The sequence below is a fragment of the Brassica rapa genome, chromosome A06 (genome assembly GCF_000309985.2).
Source record: "Brassica rapa cultivar Chiifu-401-42 chromosome A06, CAAS_Brap_v3.01, whole genome shotgun sequence".
Taxonomy (NCBI): domain Eukaryota; kingdom Viridiplantae; phylum Streptophyta; class Magnoliopsida; order Brassicales; family Brassicaceae; genus Brassica; species Brassica rapa.
The window spans coordinates 17,076,375-17,103,227 of NC_024800.2; the positions used below are offsets into that span (position 1 = coordinate 17,076,375).

A 26,853-nucleotide genomic window follows, 5' to 3' on the forward strand; every position below is an offset into this window, starting at 1 on the left:
CAAAATATTTTTGTTCAAATTGGATTTGGTTCCGGTTCTCTAGATACCAAAATTTTAAACATTTTCGCATAACTAACAAGTTCCGGCTCAGGTTCAATACTACTTTCTTGGATCGGATTCATTGCGGTTCTTCGGACTTGGATTTTTTGCCCAACCCTAAATTTTTTAAGAATTTTGACAACATAAAATATTCCGCGCTTCAAAAGATGTCGGTAAAAAAGGAGACGGTTTTAAACATGACAGATTTATCTATATTAAATAATATTTATTAAAATTTTAATTATAAACTTTCTGCATTTTTTTAATTAAAATCCATCTTTCGTTTTGAAACATAAATATTCTATTAAACTTTTTTATCATGTAATATATGTCATTTCAAATCTTTCTCTGTAGAATTTCATTAATGATAATAATGTCAAATCTATTTCTAACCAGTTTAGTTATACCAATTTTAATATTTTTCAATAATATTTTTTTTCCTATTATAAAATTAAATTTTAATATTTTTAATAATATATTTATTTGCATTCGAAATTATTATTAATAATATTTCAATTATTATAATCTATATGCATATTTTATTTTATAATATTATGTTTGATAAATAAATAAAAAATCAATCTTTGTGTGCTAACATTTTTATAAGTATTTTTTTCAGTAAAACATATTTTTATACAAAACTAAATAGTTAATTCTATTAAAAAAAGGATTAAAACGGGTCTGAAATTTAAAACGAATCTGTCAAAAATAAGGCGAATCTAAATATGAGAAATTAACCTATTTTAACTCACGATAAAAAAAAGATTTATCTATTTTAATATTTGTGACTAAAGTGACATATATATTTTTTCGGTTTTTCACAACTTAAAAATCCCGCGCTTTTAAAACGCGGGTCAAAATCTAGTATTACATTTAAAGTATCGACCTTAATTCACTTAATCTAAATCAGCCTCACAATGAATAATATTTCTGTTGTCTAATTATCAAATATGACAAATAACAATACAATTTTTTTTATCTAATCATCGGTTTGACTCTGGTTGTAGTATGACTTCGATACTGCCTATACTGAATATCAACTTAATATACAAAAATGTATATAATATGTTTCTCTTTAGTTAACGACGTGCACCTGCAAAACAAATACCATCTAATCAATTCATATTTGTCATTTTTTCATCATTCTAAAGATTGTCACAATGTCTTTATTTACATGAGTTTTGAATAATACACTATTTCATGCAAGTATGACTCTGCAAAGAAAAGAAAAACTCAATATGAGCATCAGCTTAATATACAATATCATGTTTGAATGTCTTCATTTCACGAACTGCAACTTCAATACATCAAAATCTAATCAATTCATTATGTAGGAGGTATTATGAACACAACATCTAATTGCAAATAAGCTTGAATGTCATATATCCAGAATCGTTTTAATTTTTTAAAAATAGAATATATATATAGATAATATTAATGAATTGAAATTTGTTTATCTAATAAAGATATACAATCAAATATTTAGGTAGAATATTCTAACCACACAATATATATATATCGATTAGATCAAATCCACACTAACTCATCTAGCATTTATTTGTATATCATGTTAGATATGAAAACTAAATCAGTTATTTACAATATCTAATCTATTAATTTAGAATCCTATTTTTATTTACTAATAAAATATTGTCATTAAGATTTTGGACCTATAAAATTTTAGATATATTAGATATATAACTCTGACAATTCTATCACACTAATACAATTTGCTTACCAATTATTTCTGAAATCACTAAACATAACCTGAATATACCAAATGGCATTCAATTTCCACATACAAAAAATATCTCTATAAATACAACATACACAGTGTACCTTAAATCATTTTATTATGTGTTATGTTTCTTTACATTTCCCACTAACTCATGATTTAACCTTCCATTATAAACAAAACATAATCATCAAATACACTTATATAGTATAATACTGCTACATAAGACTAATTCAGACCTTTTATTTATCATGATTTTGATGTATCCCCTATATATTAATTAAGGAACATTTGAAAAGATGTAACCTTAAGTTTGTAAAAATTAAAAAATGGTCTTGCTAAGTTGTCAATCAATTAAGGTGTCTAATTGCCTTACGTGGCAACTTTAGATTCAATTGGAAAAAAAGTAGGTCCAAAATTTTTTAATACGTACTTTGATAGAAGTTTAATTTAATTTAATACAAACGCTGCTATTGATCGCTCCTACATATAAACCGTAGCTATTAATAAGAGACACATTTTTATTCGAAGTCCTATGTATATTTCAAAACAGTACACAAAATAAGAACTATATTTTATACGAAGAGATGTTCTTTATGTTTACAATTCAAAACACACAAACCTGTTATTTATTATTTGCAATATTGGGTGATTGTTTGTTCTCGAATTCTAATTGGTTTTATAGAGGTCATTTGGTTCTTCGTTATTTGTTCCACAAGATAATCCAATGGTGAAAATAAACAGGATGATCGACCTGGATTCGAAAGTTAGATAATTATTTTTCGATTGTGGTTCCACCTTCGTCTAATTCATGCACCTTGCTAAAATTAAGATATATACGTATTAGATTAGATGATCTGTGTTATACAATTCTTCATGATTTTATTGAGGCCAGTTGGTTCTGCGTTCTTTGTGCGTAGTAGATGATAATCCATAGTCGAACATTAGCAGGTTGATCAACCTGGATTCAGTTTAATTGGCACGTACATTTGTACCATGTCATGGCACCGAACGAATTGATAGAAAATGTGGAGGAGCGAAACTTTAGTTTCCACTCCAAAATAATTAGAAGATTTACGTACTATATAAATTTGTTATGCATTCCTTTTATTAATATAACTAAAATTATTGTTTGATACAAAATACAACACTAATTTTAGTTAGGCAAGTCCATATGATAAATGGAAAAACTTTGTCACCAAGTTAAAATTTTAATTGTTTATAGTTGGAAAATAAGGTAGATACTATAATTTGTTATGTTTTCATTTTATTGCTATAACTAATACTATTACTTGATACACAATTCAGCACTCATTTTTTTAGGCAAGTCCATTTGTAAAATGGAAAAAATTTGTCACCAAGGTAAAATTTTATCATTTATAGTTGGGTAGTAAGGTAAATAAAGATAAGTTCAAATCGTACATATTAATGGTAATTATCAAAACATTTAACCTAGTATCAAATTCTATATAAAAGATTTGAAGACCATTACGATATCATCTATATAAATTATGTAGTCGATTTGAAGGGTCCATGTGGAGGATCAAGGTTAAAGTAATTCGATTGTGGAAACATAATGCAGGTTGAGATGGACATGTGCGATCCCTTATATATTAATTGAGAAACATCACAACATTGTTTTGTAGCCACGTGTCACCATGAGAATGAAATTCAGATTTCTTAGAAAAATAGGTTGGTCCATCTTAACTTATACTATATTTTTTTAAACTAACTATTAAATTGATAAATAGTGTACAAAAGAATATTCTCACACTTTTCTCAAATAAAAGCTACGGAATTTCCTATTATGATTAATGTATATATGATTATTAATAAATATGAATGATAAATATTTGATAATAATTTTTGTATCTTAGCTATTTTTTCTTTAATCCCTTATATACTAATTGAGAAACATTACAACATTGTTTTGTAGCCACATGTCTCCATGAGAATGAAATTCAGAATTATTAGAAAAATAAATTGGTCCATCTAAACTTATATTATATTTTTTATTAAACTAACTATCAATCAATAAATAGTATACAAAAGAATATTCTCGCATTGTCCTTAAATAAAAACTACAGAATTACCTAATATGAATAACGTATATATGACATTAATGATTATGAATAATAAATATTTGATAACAATTTTCGTATCTTATTTTTTTTTTGTTTAATTTTATATTATTAAAATATATTAAACAATCACATTAACCATATAATAAAAAATTAATGTTTTTCCTATATGTTTTATTTTTAATTTTTAAAATGACTATAAATTACTAAAAACGTTAAATGTTTCACACTAAAATTTTGTGATCAATAATTTAACTTTTTTGTAATAACAAGATACAAATGATCATAAATCGTATGAATATGAAATCTCATATAATAGAAATTCATATTATATATTAATATAGCTTAAAATTAAATTATATAACATATAAAATACATAAATATGTTAATTTCTAAATTTATATTGAAAAAGCATTGAAACCTTAGTATTTTAATTTTTAAGTTTTCATTGAAAAAATCTCACATTAAAAATTTTGTGTTTATCTTTATCATATGAGCATAAATTTTCAAAAATAAATATTTATATTAAAATATATTATTTATATATAGTCCATATCATTGAAACTTAGTTATATACTATATTAAATAAAAATAATAATTTTATTAATTTATTTAAAAAATATCATAAATAAGCAAGAGATATTGTTTTGATTTATGTGCTTACTCTAATTTAATTATATATATAATATATATAATACCTAAATGAATAAAAATAAATAATAGTAGATAAAAAATTATTTTTATATATGACTTTCATCCCGCGCAATTGCGTGGGTCTTAATCTAGTGTGATGGTAATTAATAACCCGTGCTATAAGAAATTGGTTTAACTAAACCATTTTTTGGTATTGATAAATTGTCAAATAATTACAGCACTAAACCGATTCAGTTAATTATGAATTTTCTATGTTGTAATGAATAATATTACAGTCTATCATGTATGTAATTAATAGATTACCATCATATGTTATTTCTAAACCAATATAGTATATATATGGTTACTAACAATTATAATAGCCAGAAAATATGGTCAATACTTATATTGTGTTGTTTTCTTTGTTCTTTCCCTATTACTGAATAATATAAAATAAAACTAACAAAATAGAAATCCTAACAAATCAATCTATTGGTAGCATATAAAGTTTAGATGTCGTTTCAAAATATTCAACATTTTGAGCATGAAATGTTTAAATTATATTTTTAACACAGATTTACGGGAACAAATTCATCCAAATATTTATATTAGAAACAAAAAAGATTTCTAACAATAAAAATACATGAACTATACGCCACACATTCTAGATTGAAATCAAGTTATAAATTTAATAAAATTGTAAACACTTTTAATATCATCCAAATTTTAGCAAAAAGAAAAAAACACTTCTAACATCATTTTATAAAGTCTAATCCCACGTTTTAACGTGGGTCAGGATCTAATCTTATATATTAAAATAGAATTCTTGACTTCTTTCATGTGTGATTTGTTAATTTAGACCATCACTTAGAAATATTATTAAATGTAATTTATTAAGACTAATAATACATAGAATCTTTAAAATATTTAATCATAATATCTTTTGATATCTTTTTATTTTAAATATAAATATTTTCATTTTAAAATACTAACAAATCTGTTTTAAAAAAGTTTTAACAAGATCTTCATTTTCGAAATTATATTTAAATATTTTAACTAATTTCGAAATTAGTTTGAAATATTATTATACATTAATATATTCAGTTATCATTTATAAAATGAAAAATAAAAAATTATATATTATTTTACCTATTATATACTCATAATGAATCATATTAAAATAAAATTATTATATTAAAATAAATATATTAAATTGTATTAAATTTATAAATTTATATATTCTATTTTCGTAAGTATAAAATATTTATGTTCAAAAATAAAATCTAATATGTTGGTAAGATGAGTTAACATTAGCAAACTATATAATACATGTATAAAAATTAACATATATTTCTTTAAAGCTAATTATATAAAATCTTTGTAACTACTTTAATCATAATATCCTTAATTTGATTTTTAAAAATTAATTTTGCTTAAATATATTAGACAAATCGCAGGATTTATTGTCTAATCACTTTGTTTGCAGCAGCATTTATCAATCTATGTTTACTCCTAATGTTCTCTCTTTTAATTTCTTGATTGTTTCCTTTTTAAAATTATAAAGACCACATATTAACTACAATATATATGTATATATACATACGAACTTGGGCAGCATAACATGTATTGACTAAGGAACTATATTTGAGCTTTCTTAATATTTGAGATTTTGCTTGACCAAAAATCTAGGAATTTCAAAAAATATTTTTGATTCAAAACTAGAGAATCGACTAACCTAATGCTATATATACAACTACAGCTAACTTAAGTTTTCTTATCTCTATTTCAAGCCTAAAATGTCTTCTATTATGTAAGTCACCTCTTTGAAACAGGTGAAACGTTTCAAAACATCACATATGTATTTTTGAAAATCTATATTATTAAACCATGGATAAAACTTTAAAATTAATTTTATACTTACATATTTTATCATGAACTAGATTTTGACTTATAAGGGATTCTATTTTAATAATATAGATAAAACTTTAAAATTAATTTTATACCTACATATTTTATTATGAATTATATTCGTTTCAATAACTGATATATAATTATTTAGTGAAATAAGTAAAAGAAAAATATATTTTATATCAATATTAAATGGATTACATATCGATGAGTGAGTTCAACCGGTTAGTCTTTAGTTTTAGCAAGTTTTTGTAGGTTTTATCGGTAATCAATATTTTTTAAAACCCAAACATGATTACATATTGGATCATTGGTTTAGTGGTTTGACCGCTGGTACGGGTCGGGTATAAAAACGATGATTCAAATACAAAATATTTTTAGTAGAAACATTCCTATCAAATTAACAAAACTTTTGAAATATTGTTAATATAATTTTTTTATCACAAAATATCTCGCGCTTTGAAAGCGCGGATCAAATCTAGTTTGCTATATATATTATTAAACTAAGATGTCAGTTCATTATGAAAGGAAACAATCACACCGCTTGCACAGCATATTCTAGATTTTAGGTCTGGTAGCGTCTTCATGTTTTTTTAGCAACATTTACATCATATTTAATACGATATTGAAATAGGACTAGTATATATTATAGGCTTTTTCAAACGTTTCTATTTATATTCAAATATTATAATAATTATAAATATTCAATATGGATAGTTTAGACATTTTACTTAGTGGAAAGTGTAATTTTAAAAAATAAATAAATGAAAGTGTAGTTTTCAAAATAAATTATCCTTTTAAAGTATATTTCCAAATTTCCCTATAACATTACCAAATATTATATATATATATAGATCCTCTTGTCTATTACCTGAATTATCCGATAGCCGAAACGTCCGACCATGAAGCAATATCCAAAATGCCCATTCATAAGCTGATTGAAGTTAACAGAGAAGTAAAATCGAAAAAGAAGCATACATTAGGAACTGCGCATTAGGTATGTAAGCAAAGTCTCATATATTGGTATTGATTTTGGTACAATAATATTAGACATAAAAGTGAGATAATATAATTTAATACGGATCTTAAGCTGATTAAAAATATTTGTGTTATAATTATAAATTATCAGTTTTAAATATTTTATTTTCTTCCACCAGATTATAATCTTGTATGAAACAAATAGAAAACTGTTTGTAAAAAGGTTGAAATTTTTATAGATGGATGATTTAATTATGGATGGTCTGACTTATTGCTTCATAGTTTATACATACGATTTATTAAGTTTCTGGGGCTGTTATTAGTTTGTGATTTTTAAAAGATTTTTTGTCATTTGTAAAACTAAATAACTTTCTGAATTTAAAAAGAGTTTTGATGATATTATTTATTTTTAAAAAACGTTAAAAAGTTTTGTAGATTATTCGATTTTGAACTGAAGATAATTACAAAATTTTGTAAAATTTATCTTTAACTATTTATAATCAGGGACGGATCTTGAATACAACATGTATCATCTACATAAAATCTAAATCTATATCATTCTTTATTAATAGACAATCTAATAACACCAATCACAAATCTCTTCCAATCATGATTTACAAAGACTTTGTAAAGCCACTACAAAAAAAAAAAGAAATTCAATTGTATCACTTAAATGGAATCACAACACTACAAGAAAACATATTTTTTAAATATGGACAATATGGATGGACAAGTGGAAGAAAGCGACGATGACAATCAAACCAACAACTCTTCCTACCATTCTTCAGTCGAAAAGCATCTGTCGATCCAAGACAATATGGACAAGATAATCTTCCATGTGTTGTCCAGCCAGACAACATCCTATAAGTAGAAAAATCACTTATCGTCCACAGCAGAACTGCTCACATCGTAAAATTGTTTTTCGAGGAACAATCGTACGTCTTCACCCCTTCTAACCACAATTGCTTTAGCTCTTCTATCAACGGTTGGAGAAATATATCAAGAGACCGTTTTGGATGCTTCGGTCCATGGATTAATATGGTCAAAAATAGAAATTCTTTTTCCATGCACATATCCGGCGGTAAATTGTACGGCGTAAAAATGACTGGCCACAAAGAATATTGTCTACCAAACATTCCAAATGGACTAAATCCATCGGTGTATAACCCACGATAGATATTCCAAATATTTGTAGCAAATTCTGAGTGTACCTTGTTGAAATGTTTCCACGCTCTTGCGTCTGATGGATGTGCAACCTCACAATCTCTTTGGACATGTTCAGCATGCCACCTCATCGACGCAGCAGTCCTCTCAGATTGATATAATCTTTTCAATCTGTCTGTAATTGGTAGGTACCAAATCCTTTGGTACGGTACCCTATTTCTCCCACGGCCTTGCGGTTTGAATCGTGGTTTTTTGCAGAATCGACACTCTTCTAACTTATCATCTTCCTTCTAGTAGATCATGCAGTTGTCGATGCAAACATCAATCATCTCCGAAGGCAACCCAAGACTATAAACCAATTTCTGAATCTCATAATAAGATTCAGTAGACACGTTGTTTTCTAGCAAATACTCTTTAAACAACTCCGCCCATGCATTCATGTAATTTTCAGGTAAATTATGATCCGTTTTAATATTCATCATCCTAACTGCTAGAGACAATTTAGAGAGACCTTCTCTACAACCAGTGTAGATTGGTTGATTTGCAGCATCTAGCATTTCATAAAACCTTTTTGCATCCAAATTAGGTTCTTCTACATTTCCAGTTTCATCAGCTATTGTTGTAGTTGTTTCTAAAAATGCATCACTAATCATATCTTGAACCCTATCATGATCTACCATCTGCTCCTCTTGATGATAATTATATTCATTATGCAAATGATTCGGTTCTTCATTATGATGAGCATCCTCAAAATTATTATTATTATTACTATTACTAGCTTCATTTCCCCCATAACCCTCTCCATGTTGATACCAAATGTAGTATTGTGGTGTAAATCCTTTGTTTACTAAATGCTTCCATACAGTTTCACTACGTGTAAATTTTGAATTCTTGCATTTCCGACTGGGGCAAAACATCTTATCGGTTTCCTGTGTGATCGGTGTACAGCCCGCCTGGTGCATGAATGTCTCTAGCCCGCTCAGAAATTCGTTTGTCACCCTCCTGTCGGAATTTTTGTGCAAATACATCCAACTCTGTAAGTCATAAATACTATCGCCACCGACCATTTTTTTCTTAGATTTTTTTTTGAAATTTTTTTTTTTGTTGATTTTTTTTTTCGTTTGTGTGTTGTAAGGAAGAGAGTTGTGGGAAATGACATATATATAGAGAAATTTTCGAGTTGGATAGTTGAAATATAACAACGATTTTACGAGGAATGTTTTACATGGATTTTACATGGTTTTAACATAATATTTACAACCACTTTACTACGAATTTAGGTAAGTTAAAGCACATTGAATACACGTTTTTACCTAAATATAACGGTAACATGTTTCGTTGTAATGTCAATGTAACGGTTACGACAAATTTCTCTTTCCACGTACTTCCGTCGTAAACTTACATGTACTTTACGACGAAACTGTTTCGTCGTAAAGTTACATGAAGTTTACGACGAATTTTGGTTTCTTCATAATTACGTTGTAAATACTATGTAAATTTACGAGGAATTATTTTCGTCGTAAATTTTCGTTGTTAAAGAAACGTTTTTTTGTAGTGCAAAAATAAGTGATACTATTTTAAATTACTTATTTATAAATGATACAAATATAGAATCGATTGTAACAATTGATGTTAATAGTAATTTAATTTAACATCAATTAACTAATTAAAGTGATATAATTTCTATTAATTCATATCATTTTAACATAATTGATGGTATTATATAAATTTATATCGATTAACAGAACGGATACATTTACGTTTTGGTTATCATCTATTAAAGTGATTCAAATTTTACGTCATTAATAAACTGGTACGAACAAAAATTAGGTAACTATATAGTCTTTTAGCACTGATTTAATAAAAGCGTTGGTAGATTATTTTAATTTGCATCATTTATACCATTTGTTTTATTCCTTTTTTTTTTGAAACAATCTAACGTTACGGATGTAGTTACATGGCTTAAATTATTTTATTTTGTTTTAAAAAAAATATTATATATTAAACACATCCAAAAAAATTGGGATCAGATTCAGTCACAAGTTCGTTTTGAACAAAAGTATCAAAATCTAACTATTAACCCACTTAACCCGGTACGTTCCACTAGATTGTTTTTCGAAATTCTTTGATATCGGTAGCCGTTCTCAACCATCGACGCGGTTTTCGGGAACGTGAGGTTCACCTCGTTGTCTTGGATGCCGAAAATTTCCTTGATGTCTCCGAAGTAGGTAGTTCCCGATGAACTCCACAAAGCTTATACCTTCACTGTCTACGAAGCTCGGGACGACTATAGGGGATGTTTTCGAATACTTACCCCAGCCTTGCAAATGCCACCAAAGTCGGCTTGTATGAAACGCCAACGACACATGAAACGCATCCCAAATCGAGCAAGTGCCCGCTACTGTCGCCTACGAAACCTGCAAAAAAGCGGACTGGAACCAAAGCTGCTCCCATCATAGCCTGTCTCAGCACCTATATGGAAAGTTTGCTCACTACCACCAAGCTCAAAAAGTTAAAGCGGTCCTGGGAAGTAAGCAAAACCAAACGGAGACAGCAAGGCGGGAATGACAACCCGAGTACTGCTTCGCCATCTGCAATCTTTGAGAACCAAAGACCATTTACAGCCTGTTAAGACTTGTTTCCGGTGTCAATATTGGAGCAATGCCAAGAAAATAAACACGAGACAACCAACGAGAAGCGAATGCCAATCAATGGAACAGCTAAAACAGAGCCGTGAAGAAGGAATCCGAAATGAAGTGGCCGAAAACTTTGTCCACAAGCAGCCATAGACGACAGCTTGCTACAGACAGAGAGCTCGTTCACACGAGCCGAACTGAGCAGAGCACCATGACCTACTGCGTGCACTACCCAAGACTCGCCTCCGATCTGACGAAGCACCGGAGCACACTTGACTACTAGGTGAGAGAGCTGGACCACTCCGACACCGGAGAGACCCGAAGAACTAATCCCCGAAGCCGAATGATTCACCTGTCGAAACCCCTCACCGGAGTCTTTAGAGTCAAGACCAACAATCGCCTTGATCAACGATGTTGAGTTCCAGGGAGACTCAAAAAGGAAAATCGATCCACACCACAAAGCCCTAAAAACCGACCAACCGCCGTAAAAAAACTCTTCCAAACCTCGCCGAGGAGCCACAAGTAGCAGAAATATCGCCGGAGACGAAGGTTCTCGCGCATGGCTTTACACTGGAGAGAAACCCTACAGCAAAACTTCAAGCATATCGGAGAAGAAGGCGTAGATCCGGCGAACAGCAAAGAGCAAACAAGAGATAAGGAGAGGATGAGTCATCTGGCGCTGGCATGCGTACTCACACAGCGCCGGAGGCTAGAGACTTTCTTCAAATTAGTTTTGGCTCGAGAGAATGTGGAGAAGAGAGAGAAACGAGCTTCTTGCGAAACATAACAATATTTTATCGTGGTTTTAATTTAATTGCTCCCATTATATAACTGTTTCATCTTTAAAAAAAAAAAACATATTAGTTTGATAGTTTCGATCCTCATTCTTTCTTTCTTTTTTTGTCAACTAATTTATTATATAAAGGAAAATACAAGAAGTTAATCAACCATACCGGAGGTACATGAAATAAAATTGAAAACCATTAAAATTAAAGGATTTCATTGCCAATCAATCCGCCATTTCTTTCTTTATTTCATCCATCTTCTACTCCATTTCATCAATTTTTATCAGTTAAACAGTAAATTCTGGGCAATTTGATTTATAAAGAAAAACTAACGCAACAAGAAGCAATCATCTTTCTTATGAGTTATGATTGTATTAGTTTTGTGCATGATTTGAAAAAATATAAGTCTTTTAATCTGATGTGGAAAGTGCAATTTTTTCTTTCTGTTTATGGTTTGAGAATCAATTTTTGTTGGAATCCATTATCTCCCAGTGCCAAATACGAAGAATCTCTTGCAAATTCGAAGGAGTAAAAGTCTATGTGGAAAGTGGTTGATGGATAGTCTACTGATTGGATTCAGTTCCTCCTTTACAATGAAGACTGAAGATGAAAATGAAGAAGAAGAAAAAGAACAAGAAGAATTCGTTTTAATTGTTTTACTCTCCCGTTTTCTCGATTAATCTTTTTCTTCTTCCACCTTTTCCATGGATGCTCTATATATATTTTTTATTTGTTTTATATTTATTCAGATTGTATTGTCAATGAAAATATAAATAAGAAATATTTAGTTGATGTTGTAAACGTGAAGAAAAACAACGTCAAAATAATACGCACCAAAACTTGACATTTTCACATTGTCATTTACTATGTGGAGCCCACCGTCACTATGCACGCACAGTAACTTTCTCTTTTTCACTTCTATATAAACGATCGTTTCGATCAATTGTAATACACCATCTCTTCTTCCTCTTATAACATATTCTCTCTCGTTATTATCTTATATCAGTAGTATCTCCTTTCTGCGGGTATAAAATTTCGCTCTTAATTAAATTTCTCTATACTATAAAATTATAAGTTATTTTATAACACGTTATCAGCACGATCACTCTGCGATTCGGTAAAATTTATATGTATCATATTTACTCTGCTATAATGGCCGGTATACCGCCTATATTATTATCTATAATTTTATAGTGGTTGTTTTAATTATTATTATTTATCTATATTAATGCGGGCGGTATGTCGCCTCGTTAATGAACCTTGATTGCTAATTACACTATAATTATTGGCTTGGCTGTGCCGCCGCCTAATTTATTTAATCTTATAATTTTTCTATCACCATAATATGATTGATATTTATTTGTTTATTATATTATTGTTATTATATAAATGTTTGGTCACCTATATAAAATATTATGAAATTTACGGAATTTGGTTGACTAATTGTTACAATATTTTCAGATTGATTTTCGGTTCATACGATTTAATCCCAACGGTCACAAAGAAAAAAAAATCAAAAATTTTACCCTTTTCAAACGGCTATGAACAGTATTTTCATCTATATATATACTCATTCTTCACTCATTTACTTCATCCAAAATATTTCATCTTCTCTCAAATATTTCCAAATCGCCACACTCCGATTTTTCATTACAAGAAAGATGATTCGTATATTTTTGGTTTTATGTGCAATTCTAATTTTTGCTTCTATGTTCGGTCTTTTTATTGGAGAATTTGCTCCTGAAGAATTTACGCTTAATGTCGGTTTACTTTTCTATGCGTTGTTTCTTCTTGTAATTGCGTGTATTATTAATATAAATGGTTCGTTTTAAAAGTACGAAATTCTAATAAAACATATTATTTTGTGTTTAGAAATACAAATGGCAAACATCGAGAAACTTCAGTTCCCGGCTCTCAAAATAACTGGCGAAAACTACGTCGGATGGGTCACGAACGTGAAACCATATCTGGTGATGAAAAAGATAACTGAAACGATTGTAATCGGTAACAAATCGCCGCCCGAGCATATAGCCGAGGCGATAATCTTCCTGAAGAAGCATTTAGATGAGAATCTAACGCACGACTATGCAAGCGTCGAAGACCCAGCTGAACTGTGGCAAGCTTTAAAAGAAAGGTTTGATAACCAGAGACAAGTCAACCTCCCTCACGCTCTAGAAGAGTGGAAAAACCTGAGGTTCCAAGATTTTCAAAAGGTTGAGGATTACAATTCTGCTGTCCTGAGGATAGTTTCACTCCTGAAATATTGCGGTAACCCTGTCTCTGAGGAAGAAATGATGAATAAAACATACAACACTTTCCACAAACAGCTTCACTTCCTGCCCGAAATATACAGAAAATGCGGGTACACAAGATTTTCTGAATTGATGGTTGCGCTCATGTTGGCTGAAAAGAACAATGAGCTCCTGATCAAAAACCATAATTCCCGACCTACGGGAGCCAAGGCATTTCCTGAAGTGAATGCTACGGCGATAGAAAATTCGGAAAGGAGGAACCAGACCAACCGAGGTCATGGTCGTCGTTTCAACAACAAACGTGGAAAAACTTACAATCCCAAATGGAAGGGATCTAACAAGTGGGTTAGATCCGAACAAGTTTCTAAGGGTAAAGAAACTCAAGGGGATACCACCCAGAAGCGTGAGACAGTGTGTTACAGATGTGGCTGTAAAGGACATTGGTCCCGTACATGTCGTACTCCTCCACATCTCTGTAAGTTATATCAAGAGTCCACGAAAGGAAAAGCTAAAGAAGTGAACCTCACTGAAAACTTTGAAGGGACATCGTACCTCGATGCCTCCGACTTCGCAAATGAGCTGGACTAGATTACTCCTGAAGAGAAAAGAGATGCTTATAATAAAACTATCGAATAGTTTTCAGTATTGTCATGTATAATTATTACATTTCCTGTTTTAAACAAATAATGATGTTTTAACGTCACCTTAATGTATAATTATTGTGTGTTTCCTTATATGATTATTATATGAATGAATTTTATGTTTTTCTTTTATTAACATTTATGACAATTTCAGAAATGGATCGAAATGCTAATGGAGCAAAATCCAAGAAACGGATTCGTGAAATATGTATATCAGATAGTGGAACAACACACACTATTCTGAAACAAAAGAGATATTTCTCTAATATAAAACCGACAAGAATTGTCGTCAATACAATATCAGGTCCTGCAGACGTGATTGAAGGAACCGGTAAAGCAAACTTTACGTTGCCGAATGGAACAAAATTTTCCATAAATAATGCTCTATATTCTCCGAGTTCTAAAAGAAATTTGTTGAGTTTTAAAGACATATATCTTCATGGATATGACACTCAGTCTGCAACTGAGGATGGAAAGAAATACATGTATGTAACTTCTGAGCAATGTGGCAGAAAACACATATTGGAAAAGTTTCCAGAACTTCCTTCGGGACTACATCATACTTATATCGATGAGATCGAATCAAACCTTGTAGTAAAACAGAATCCAGAAGAGTTCACATTATGGCATGATCGTCTCGGCCACCCAGGCACTACAATGATGCGTAAAATCATAGAAAGTTCGCATGGTGATTCACTGAAAATCCAGGAGATTCCTCAAGGGAATAAAATGACATGTGTTGCATGTTCTCTAGGAAAATTGATCGTAAGGCCATCGCCAACCAAAATCGATAAAGAATCACCAAAGTTCCTTGAAAGAATTCAAGGCGATATATGTGGACCTATACACCCACCTTGTGGACCATTCCACTATTTTATGGTATTAATTGACGCATCCAGTAGAAGGTCACACGTTTGTCTATTATCTTCTCGAAATGTGGCATTTGCGAGATTTCTAACTCAGATAATCAAACTGCGAGCACAGTTTCCTGATTATACTATTAAAAGAGTTAGACTAGACAACGCTGGTGAATTCACATCCCAAGCATTCAATGACTATTGTATGGTAACGGGAATTGAAGTTGAACATTCGGTTGCTCATGTTCATACGCAAAATGGTTTGGCTGAATCTTTAATTAAGCGTCTGCAATTGATTGCAAGACCATTGATCATGAGATCAAAACTTCTAACCTCTGTATGGGGACATGCTATTTTGCATGCTGAAGCACTTATTCGGATCACACCGAGTGCATACCATAAGTATTCTCCACTACAGTTAGCGTTTGGTCGAGAACCAAACATTTCCCACTTTAGAATATTTGGTTGTGCAGTATATGTGCCTGTAGCACCACCACAACGTACAAAGATGGGACCACAAAGAAGATTGGGAATATATGTTGGTTGTGATTCCCCATCAATTATACGATATCTCGAACCACAAACTGGTGACGTCTTTACGGCACGTTTCGCCGATTGTCACTTTGATGAGAAAGTATTCCCAGTTCTAGGGGGAGAAAACAAAAATGTAGAAAATGATATCAAATGGAGTGTACCTTCGTTACTATATCTTGATCCTCCTACTAAAGAGTCTGAACTAGAAGTTCGACGAATCATGCATTTACAGAGTATAGCTAATCAGCTACCTGATGCATTTGCGGATACCAAAACGGTAACTAAATCTCATATACCAGCCGCGAATGCTCCTGCTTGTATCAAAATAACAAATGAGCAAAGAAAAGCAGACGATACACGAGAGTCTAAAACACGCTTGAAGCGTGGCAGACCTACTGGTTCTAAGAATAAAAATCCTAGAAAACAAAAGGAAATCGAAATAAATGAGACACCCAAAATAGCGGAAAATATTTTGGAAGAAACAAATAATGAGGATACTGACAAAGTAGAGCATCATGAGTCAGAAAAGAATCATGAGATTTCTATCAACTACATCCATAATAAGAAGATATGGAATAGAAATGAACAGGATGATGTTGATGATGCTTTCTCATATATTGTGTCAAGTGAAATAAATGAAGAAATCGATGATCCAGAACCAAAATCTGTTTATGAATGTCAAAAGAGACATGATTGGAAACAATGGAAAGATGCAATACAAGCTGAACTTGATTCGCTTAATAAACGAGAAGTATTTGGATCTATTGTACTCACACCTACAGATGTGAGACCAGTCGGGTACAAATGGGTTTTCGTTCGAAAACGAAATGAGCAAAATGAGGTTACGAGATACAAAGCTCGTCTTGTGGCTCAAGGTTTTTCTCAAAGACCTGGAATCGATTATGAAGAAACATATTCTCCAGTTATGGATGCAATCACGTTTAGATTTCTGATGAGTCTAGCCGCTGATAAAAATCTAGAGATGCGTCTCATGGATGTTGTTACAGCTTATCTATATGGATCATTAGATACTGATATCTACATGAAAGTTCCTGATGGTTTTAAAATGCCAGAAGCATTAAATTCCAAACCTAAAGAGTTATGTGCAATAAAATTGCAAAGATCATTATATGGGCTAAAGCAATCTGGACGTATGTGGTATAATCGTCTCAGTGAGCATTTAACAAAAGAAGGATATGTGAATGATCCTATATGTCCATGTGTTTTCATCAAGAAAACAATGTCCGGATTTGTAATAATCGCGGTATATGTTAATGATCTTAACATTATCGGAACTCAGAAGGAAATACAAAAGGCATCAGACTATCTCAATGGAGAATTTGAGATGAAAGATCTTGTACAAACACAATATTGTCTTGGCCTACAAATAGAGCATTCACAAAATGGTATATTTGTGCATCAATCCACATACACTAACAGAGTGTTGAAACGATTTAACATGGATAAATCAACTCCTCTTAGCACCCCGATGGTTGTTAGGTCACTTAATATTGAAAGTGATCCATTTCGACCACCTGAGGAGAAAGAAGAGATACTTGGTCCGGAAGTACCATATCTAAGTGCAATTGGAGCGCTGATGTACCTTGCAAATTGTACACGGCCTGATATATCATTTGCTGTAAATCTTTTGGCAAGATTCAGCTCATCTCCAACTCGGAGACATTGGAATGGGATTAAACATGTTTTTCGTTACCTCCAAGGGACCATTGATTTGGGTTTATTTTACCCTAAAGATTCAAAAGGTCAAATGATTGGTTTTGCAGATGCAGGATATCTTTCAGATCCACACAAAGCCCGATCGCAAACGGGATATGTTTTCACGATTGGAGGCACTGCTATATCTTGGCGTTCTCAGAAACAAACGCTCGTGGCTACTTCTTCAAATCATGCTGAAATCATCGCACTCCATGAAGCAAGTAGAGAATGTGTTTGGCTAAGATCAATAAGCCGACACATCTGTTCAAGCAGTGGGATTGACGGAAATACAGAGCCAACTATCCTCTATGAAGATCATGCAGCATGTGTTACTCAAACAAATGACGGATATATCAAAAGCGATAGAACGAAGCATATTCATCCGAAGTTCTTCTCATACACTCAAGAGCTAGTGAAAAAGAAAGAGATTGAAGTAAGATATGTCCGATCATGCGACAATGCAGCCGACCTTTTCACAAAATCACTTCCGACTGCGGTATTCAGAAAACATGTCCATAACATTGGAATGCGTCACCAGAAGGATCTATGACTGCTCATTCGAGGGGGAGCTTACGTAGTTGTACTCTTTTTACCTTACTATGGTTTTTCCCATTGGGTTTTCCTAGAAAGATTTTTAACGAGGCAACAAAGACGTTAAGCAAGAAGCGATAGTGACACTGGTCTCCAAGGGGGAGTGTTATAAACGTGAAGAAAAACAACGTCAAAATAATACGCACCAAAACTTGACATTTTCGCATTGTCATTTACTATGTGGAGCCCACCGTCACTATGCACGCACAGTAACTTTCTCTTTTTCACTTCTATATAAACGGTCGTTTCGATCAATTGTAATACACCATCTCTTCTTCCTCTTATAACATATTCTCTCTCGTTATTATCTTATATCAGTAGTATCTCCTTTCTGCGGGTATAAAATTTCGCTCTTAATTAAATTTCTCTATACTATAAAATTATAAGTTATTTTATAACAGTTGAAAAGTATTTTAGTACATTTATCTAAGGACATAAATTTAATATAATGCAACAAGTAATTTAAAATAATAATAATAATAATTTGAGTCGATAATTATGAGTTATACAGTTATTAAAATTAATTTTAAATTTTAAAACTAATTTACTTCTGTCAAATTAAGAGAAATTAGGGTTCCTACCAACGTTATTTATTCTAATTAGAACAATACCAATTTCAACTGTTTGAACATTGTATAAATTTACTTATGATACTGATATCCCTACACGCCAACCTCAGTGAGTTATGTGTTTTGAGTTGGCAAAATATTGCCTAGATACGCAAGGATCTTATTTTCTGACAGTTTCTTTATCCAAATCCCTTGTCAGATTGGTTTTCAATTAACCTATGGGTTCCAAACTAAAATTCCAAATCCCTCTCCATTTCCATGTCTCGAAATTTCATTTTTAAACAGAAATCCCTAGAATTTATAGGCGAGTTCGCGAGAAAATAGAGAACGATAATTCACAACCTCTACCATGCCCTAGAAACAAAAGTCTTTGCTTTATCAGATCACGAATGTACGGCTGTTGATTCATCGCCATCTGCAACTGCGCCCGCAACTGTTGTGGCAGCGGCTTCGCTTGCTCTAGGGTTTTGATTTCATCCGACTGACGAGGAACTCGTGAGCTATTACTTGAAGAGAAAGGATCTGGGCAAAACTGTAAGCCTCAATGCAATTGGGGACATTGCTATCTACAAGCATGAGCTTTGGGACTTTGCAGGTTATATGGGTTTCTTTATCTCTTTATTTTTTTATGCACTATGTGATTTGGGTTTCTCTGTGCGACCTGTGAGTTTCTTGTTTCTGATTTGGGCTTCTCTGCAGTTTCGTCTCTTGACTCAATTCTAGGAAAAGAGTTTAGCTTTATGCGTCTTCATTCATTTTCTGGTGAAATTATGTTGTATATTTACTCTTTTGCTACGTTTAAACTGTAAACCTGCCACCTAAATCAACATATTAATTGTGCAAAAGATAGTATTCTGGACAGATTCCATAAGAGTTTCTTGACATCTTGTGCTTCAATTTTGTTTGCTTGTGTTTCAGGGAATGTCGTTTGTTGTTCTCTCGGGACGATTTGGTTGATTCATTATTTCCAGGAAGGTGATACCAAATGGAGCACAGCGAAGACCACCACTCCCCATACCCGAGAGATTTTTCGTGGCTGGAGAATAACAAGTCGAAGTGAGGGTAATGGCGTATCACAAATCCTATGCAATCCGACAATAGTAAACTGATACTATTGTGGATATAGTGAAACTTATCTGTCCAAGTTTTAATGTAAACTGCTACTAGTGAACATAACTTTTCACTCTTAATAGTAATCCTATGATCAGTTACCATGTCTATTTTACTATTTGAGTCTTGTTATGTATTGTTCATATATAAACTGTCAAATATCCATGAGTTTTTATTCTCAAGTTGTTATCCGTGTTGACAAATAAAATATGTCCATCATTTTATATGTATGGCTAAGTTATAATTCAAATTGCCATCACTTCTACGAATCATATATTTGAATCCTTAGTAACCGGCTAAACATTGTTTACACAGTCTAAGATTTAATATATATGTCTTTCATATATTGTAGCCGTCTACAACTTTAACTAGTAAAAATGATAGGCTGAAACCTTTCGTTCGATTAAATATGTATGGCTAAGCCCAAATGCAAATAACCAACATTTTCCAAAATAATATATTTGAATTATCTATAACCTGCTAAACTCCTCTATACACAAGCTAAGATTTAATATATACATCCATGCAATATTGTAGCCGACTAATTATCATATTATCATAGCATTTCTTTGATATAACGTATTAGAAGTTTTTAACTTATTGTTACTATCATCAATATGAATCAGTTGGAACTTCTCAAGCTCACTTCTAAACCTGTTTTACAAGATTGATTCACTCAGTGTCACTGAACAAAATATAAGACAACTAACTATGATCTTTGCGTTAGTTCACATTGCTGATAAGCAAATCAATATTTGTCTATTTTGGACTTTTTAATATGTATGGGTATGGCTAAGTAAATAACCAACATTTTCAAGATAATATATTTGAATTATTTATAATCGGCTAAACTCCTATATGCACAAGCTAAGATTTAATATATACATCCATGATATATTCTAGTCGTCTAATTATCATATTATCATAGTATAGCTCTTTTTTTATATCGTATTAGAAGTCTTTAACTTATTGTGAAATCTCAACGGTCTTTGAACGTAGAAATGAAGCACGTCAAGGCTGGTGAAGTAGACCACGTTCATATTTTGAATAGCTGGCTAAAAGAATAACAACTATATACACAACCATTGGAAAAGTGACCCGAAGAATCTTTGAACGATAGATGATAAACTCCGGTAGAGAGAACTCATAATCTTGTTCAGGACTGTGATGATGAAAGCGATTATGTAGAGGAAGAAAGTGGAAAAAGAAGCAGGGAAATTCATGATCTTCTTCAGTTGTTCGAAACTTGTGAACTCTTGAAGACAAATAGAGAAAATTATGAACTCATAAATTGTTTAGAATTCATGATCTTCTTTGATTTTGTTTAATTCATTTGTAAAATGTAAAAAAAAACAGAGGAAGAAGGTTACAACTGCAGGAGACACTGGTCATTCTCTCTGAACGAGATATATTTTAGAAATCTAATCCAATATATTTTTTCTAAATCTTCTTGTACTTAGCTAGATTTCGGAAGATTCTAATTGTACTTGACTGCACCCTATACAACAGGAAGATCGCTTTTTGTGGAAGGGTAGTTTCGACAAATCCATCTCTCCACGTAACCAAGCAATTTCCTTGTTTCACTATTTTTGGCACTTTATTAGTTTCTATGTCTTCCTTTGTTTTTAGGCAAATTATCCCTCAAACTAATGATATTAATAATTAGAAAGCAAAATACCTAGAGCACTTATATTTTGGCCTTACAAAATTTACAAGTGAATAACCTACAACAAAAATATTTACAGCTATAGTAAAAAAATTCTACAGCATTAGTTTTACAGCAAAAACGTATATTATTTCAGTTTCTAGATTTTCTGGATTTAAATGAGTAATTTATTATAATAAACAATCTATGTTAACACTTAATAATAATAAATATCTCCGAATAACAGAGATATTTGATAAAACGGAAAAATACAAATCTTGTCAATTGTTTTTCTTATGATGCAAGAACTTTCTGAACCAGTGAGCCGATTTCTTGAGATATCTCTTACCACCGTCGTTGTAATCCACATAAACCAACCCGAACCGGACCGTGTAACCATTTGACCACTCAAAGTTATCTAACAGCGACCACGCGAAAAAGCCCTTCACATTGGCTCCAACCGAGACAGCTTCACGAACCATCTCAAGATGTCGAGCGTAGTAATCGATTCTATCACTATCTTTAAGTAAGATTTTACCCGTAACACTAGCTTCATCTCTCCCGTTCTCGGTTATGTACATGACAGGATCCTTAAACTTGTATTTTGCATAAAGGACAAGGTCACGAATCCCCTTTGGATATATCAAAAGCCAATCTGAGGCAGCCTTTGGACCGATGGGAACTCCTTCTCTCACACCCGTGACGCTTGCACAAGGATCAGACAATAATGTAACATTTTCGGTTGAGCAAGGGATGTTCTTTGTGTACGAAGACGAGTAGTAATTGATGCCAATGAAATCATATGAGCCCTTCAGCATCTTTGATTGTTTTGCTGTGAATGTAGGCAACCGACCACCTTTTACGTTGTTGACCATGTCGACAGGATATTTACCAGTCACAAGCGGCTCCATGAAGTAGTCAAATGTGAAGGCCAAGGCTCGTGCCGCGGCTAACTTATCCACCGCTGATTCTGTATAGGGCAAGTTTCAACCCCCGTTCAAAGCAATACCGACTTGACCTTTTTGAGACACCTGTTATACACATCCAACAAAAGATTAGTTACGATTGGAAGTGGAATAAATATATTAAGTTTTGGTGATTAGTGATGGAGACCCGATCCCCGATCCAACGCAGTTCAAACGACTAGCAGGGGCATTGCAATACTTAACGTTTACACGTCCAGATATTGCATACGTTGTTCACCAAATATGCCTCTATATGCACGACCCGAGAGTTCCACATCTACATGCTCTCAAGCGAATCATTTGATATCTTCAAGTAACCAAGAATCTCGGCCAAAAACTCACCAAAAGCTCCATTACCGACTTGGTTGCTTAGTCAGACGCTGACTGGACCGGCTGTCCGGACACTCGACCTCAGGTTACTGCATCTACATTGGCTCCAACTTAGTCTCATGGTCTTCCAAACGGCAGTCTACTGTATCCAGATCAAGTGCTGAAGCAGAATATAAATGAGTGGCGAACGCAGTTGCTGAACTCACCTGGATCCGCAATCTCTTCCTTGAGCTTGGACATCCAATCTCCAGAGCTTCCATTGTGTACTGTGATAACATCAGCTCAGTCTACCTCGCTCACAACCCTGTTCGTCATCGAAATTGACATACATTTCGTCAGGGACAAGGTAGCTATCGGTGAGGTTAAAGTCTTGTTCGTGCCATCATCCTTGCAGTTTGCCGATGTCTTTACAAAGGGGATCCCGACCAGTTTGTTCAATAAATTCAGGACCAGCCTAACCGTGCATCGGGAGGGTGATAGAATATGGAATATTACTCGCTAACAAACTGAGTTTACCCAACTTTCAATTAGTAACACATACTTTTCTCTCGCTTGCGATGGTTTTAACCATAGTGAATTTTAGTAACTTGAGAATCAAGAGATAGATGGATTGTTTTTATAATACTGACCTTGTATTTTTCTCTGTAGACTTCAACGGCCGCTCCGTGAGCAAGGATAAGGTTGTGACCAACGATATAAGGCTCAGTGGCTCCATCACCGGCGGTACAATTAGGGTTTGTAAATTTGGAGCATCTTCCTGGAGCCATTATACCTAGAGCATATCCTTGCTGCACCACTGTCAACGGCTCGTTCAGTGTCATCCAATGCTTCACTCTATCACCAAAATTCTTAAAACAAATATCCGCATAATCTCGGAAATCATTTACAATATCTGCCCCACGAAATCCACCGTAAGCATCTTCAAGGCCTTGTGGCGTATCCCAATGGAAAATAGTGACAAAAGGCTTGATTCCTTTGGACAAAAGCTCATTGATCAACTTGTTGTAATAGTTAATACCGGCCTGGTTGATTCCTCCTTTTAGATTCCCACTAGGCAAGATTCTTGACCAAGAGATGGAGAATCTGTAGGCACTGAAACCAATTTGATGCATTAAAGCCACATCATCCTTGTAAAGACGGTAAGAGTCATCTGCAATAGACCCGTTGCTACCATCTTGAATCTTCTCTGGGTATTTTTCAGAGAATGTATCCCAGATACTTGGTCCTCTACCATCTTCATGAGCAGCTCCTTCAACCTGGTAGGCAGAGGTTGCAGACCCAAAAATGAAACCTTCTGGGAAATCACTTCTTCTTAACTTAGATCTTGAAGACTTTTTCTTGGCAAAAACTTCATTGGAGGCCAAGGCAATGAGCACTAGTAGGAACATATATTTTCCTCTCATTCTTTACTTTTGTTTGGTTGTTAAATCTTGTTTTCTTTCAAGAAAGTGAAAGAGAAGTGGAGATTTATATAGGAAGAGAACTGCGTATGCGTGGACTGGGAATGTGAATCTATAAATAGAGAATTTTAAGAATGATTATTTGACAAAGAGAGATTTATTATAATGATTACCTAGTTTTTTTAACTAGTAAAAATCGGACTAATCTTATCTAGTATCTAGTTATCTGTTAGATAAAGACAGAAAAATTCAACAAACGTTATCTAGTTACCTTTCAAAACTGAAAAAAAAAAATTAGTGAAAGCTTTGTCTTCGTACATATATAATTGCATGCTTTTTTTTTCTGGTCGGTCGGAAATCTTGCTTGGGAAAGACATTTTTATCGTTATACAAATACAATAGCAAATAGGTAATTAACCATTTGCTAAGACCTAAAGAACGACAAAATTATCGGCAGCTGAGAACATACATATATAATTGCATGATTTTTTTGCTACGTATAGTTGCATGATTTTATTTTAGAAAGTTTTCTTAAACCTAAATAGAATACTGTTCTCTTGCCCTTTTCAAGAGAAGTATATGTGAGTGACTCAATGCAAGTATGCAACTGTGCAAGATTGCAAGTGGATTGGAAGATTATTAGAGAGATTAAAAAAATCAACCCAACTTGGCAAAAAAGATTAAAAAATACACAGATTTTAACTCAACTGTACTGGTTAATCTTGGCAAAAAGATTTTAACAAGTATATATGATGGGTCAGGTTAAAATTTTCAGCCCATATATAATTAGATCCAAGATGAGCCATGTTTAATCTTACTCTGTCATAAACAAGGAGTCATATTCATTAGTCACGGACTCACGTGTCACATATTTCGAGAACAACGTATCCGCACGTGCCATTGCCACCGGCAGTTTCCTTTTTCACATCGCACGAGGAAGTTTTGAACTCTTCAAAACAAAAACAAAAACTCTCTCAACCATTTTCCCTCTGTCTAACTTCTTCTCTTATATTTCTCTCTCTCTAGTGGCAAAGTATGGCAGATTGGGGACCTGTAGTGGTGGCTGTGATACTGTTCGTGCTTCTGACTCCGGGACTTCTCTTTCAGATTCCGGCGAGAGGTCGAATCGTGGAGTTCGGGAATATGCACACCAGCGGCGCCTCGATTCTCGTCCACACCATCATTTTCTTCGCTCTCATCACCATCTTCACCATCGCCATCCGTCTCCACATCTATACCGGTTAATTTTACCTACCGGATTTGTAATTTTTCGGTTGTCTTGTTGTCGTTGTGTTCTTCGTACCGGTTTTTTTTCCTATGTCTTTGTTTAGAAATTCTCTGTGTACTATGGTGTAAACATATTTGAATACTATATGTGAGTCTGAATTTGCATTAAGTTAAATGTTTCTGTTTGATTATGGGTTTTCAGGCCGGTTTTGTTTCCGGTTTAATGGTTTTGATTTTTGAATGTGATGGTAGGCAGCGTTGCTTGTTGATGTGAGAATGGACAAAAGTAAACTTGCATGAGTTCGGTCAGAGTCAGATTTAAGCTAAATGATTTAATGGAACAATTTATTTTACAAATTTCATGAATGTAATGTAACAATCAAGACTAAATTTTTTTTTTTTTTTTAAAAATTAGAGAAAGTGAGAGAAAAAAGAATATTCATCAAAATTTAAATCATTAATAAGAACTTATTTTAAAATTTTTAGACACATCCTTTCTTATTTATTTTCCAAATCATTGTTTTTAATAATATAGAATAACTTTTCAGAAAATTTAAGAAGAGCAAAAGACAAAAAAAATATTCGTTTAAATATTTTTACAAAATTTATCTAAAATCAAATTTATTAATTTTAAAATTACTAGCAATGATAAAATTTAGCTACATAAAATTTATTTATTTTTATTGTTTATTTATTATACCACTGTTATCATGTAATTTAAAAATAACATTTTTTAAAAAAAAAAGAAAAAATAATGCAGGTTGTATAGGAATGATAAATTATTATTTCATTAGTTGTTTTGAACTGACAGAAGTTCTTACACTAAGATTAAAGTATATATTAATATGATAATGTTAAGAAGAAATTAATCTTTTACTTTCTTTTAACAAATAATCTTTTACTTTTATCTGATGGAAAAAATAATTAAAAAAGATATATTTTAACCTTCCTTCTTCAACCCTAAAGTTAAGAAAGTGAAAATTTGAGGGACAAATCACTTGAACAAGGGTAAATAGGAGAGAGAGAGAGAGAGAGAGAGAGAGAGAGAGAGAGAGAG

General features: G+C 32.4%; 2 protein-coding genes and 1 pseudogene across 2 annotated transcripts; 2 read left to right on the forward strand and 1 right to left on the reverse strand.

Annotated features, from left to right (window-relative positions):
• The first annotated feature begins 5,709 nt into the window (after positions 1-5,709).
• Positions 5,710-14,975, forward strand: LOC103844360. The gene has a single exon (XM_033274093.1). The coding sequence runs from the start codon at positions 13,840-13,842 to the stop codon at positions 14,797-14,799; it is 960 nt and encodes a 319-aa protein (XP_033129984.1). The 5' UTR covers positions 5,710-13,839; the 3' UTR covers positions 14,800-14,975.
• A 4,808-nt stretch (positions 14,976-19,783) lies between these two features.
• Positions 19,784-25,070, reverse strand: LOC103873523 (annotated as a pseudogene).
• A 296-nt stretch (positions 25,071-25,366) lies between these two features.
• On the forward strand, positions 25,367-25,987 carry LOC103873522. The gene has a single exon (XM_009151935.3). It carries the CDS (start codon positions 25,605-25,607, stop codon positions 25,812-25,814), a length of 210 nt encoding a protein of 69 aa, XP_009150183.1. The 5' UTR covers positions 25,367-25,604; the 3' UTR covers positions 25,815-25,987.
• Positions 25,988-26,853: the final 866 nt, after the last annotated feature.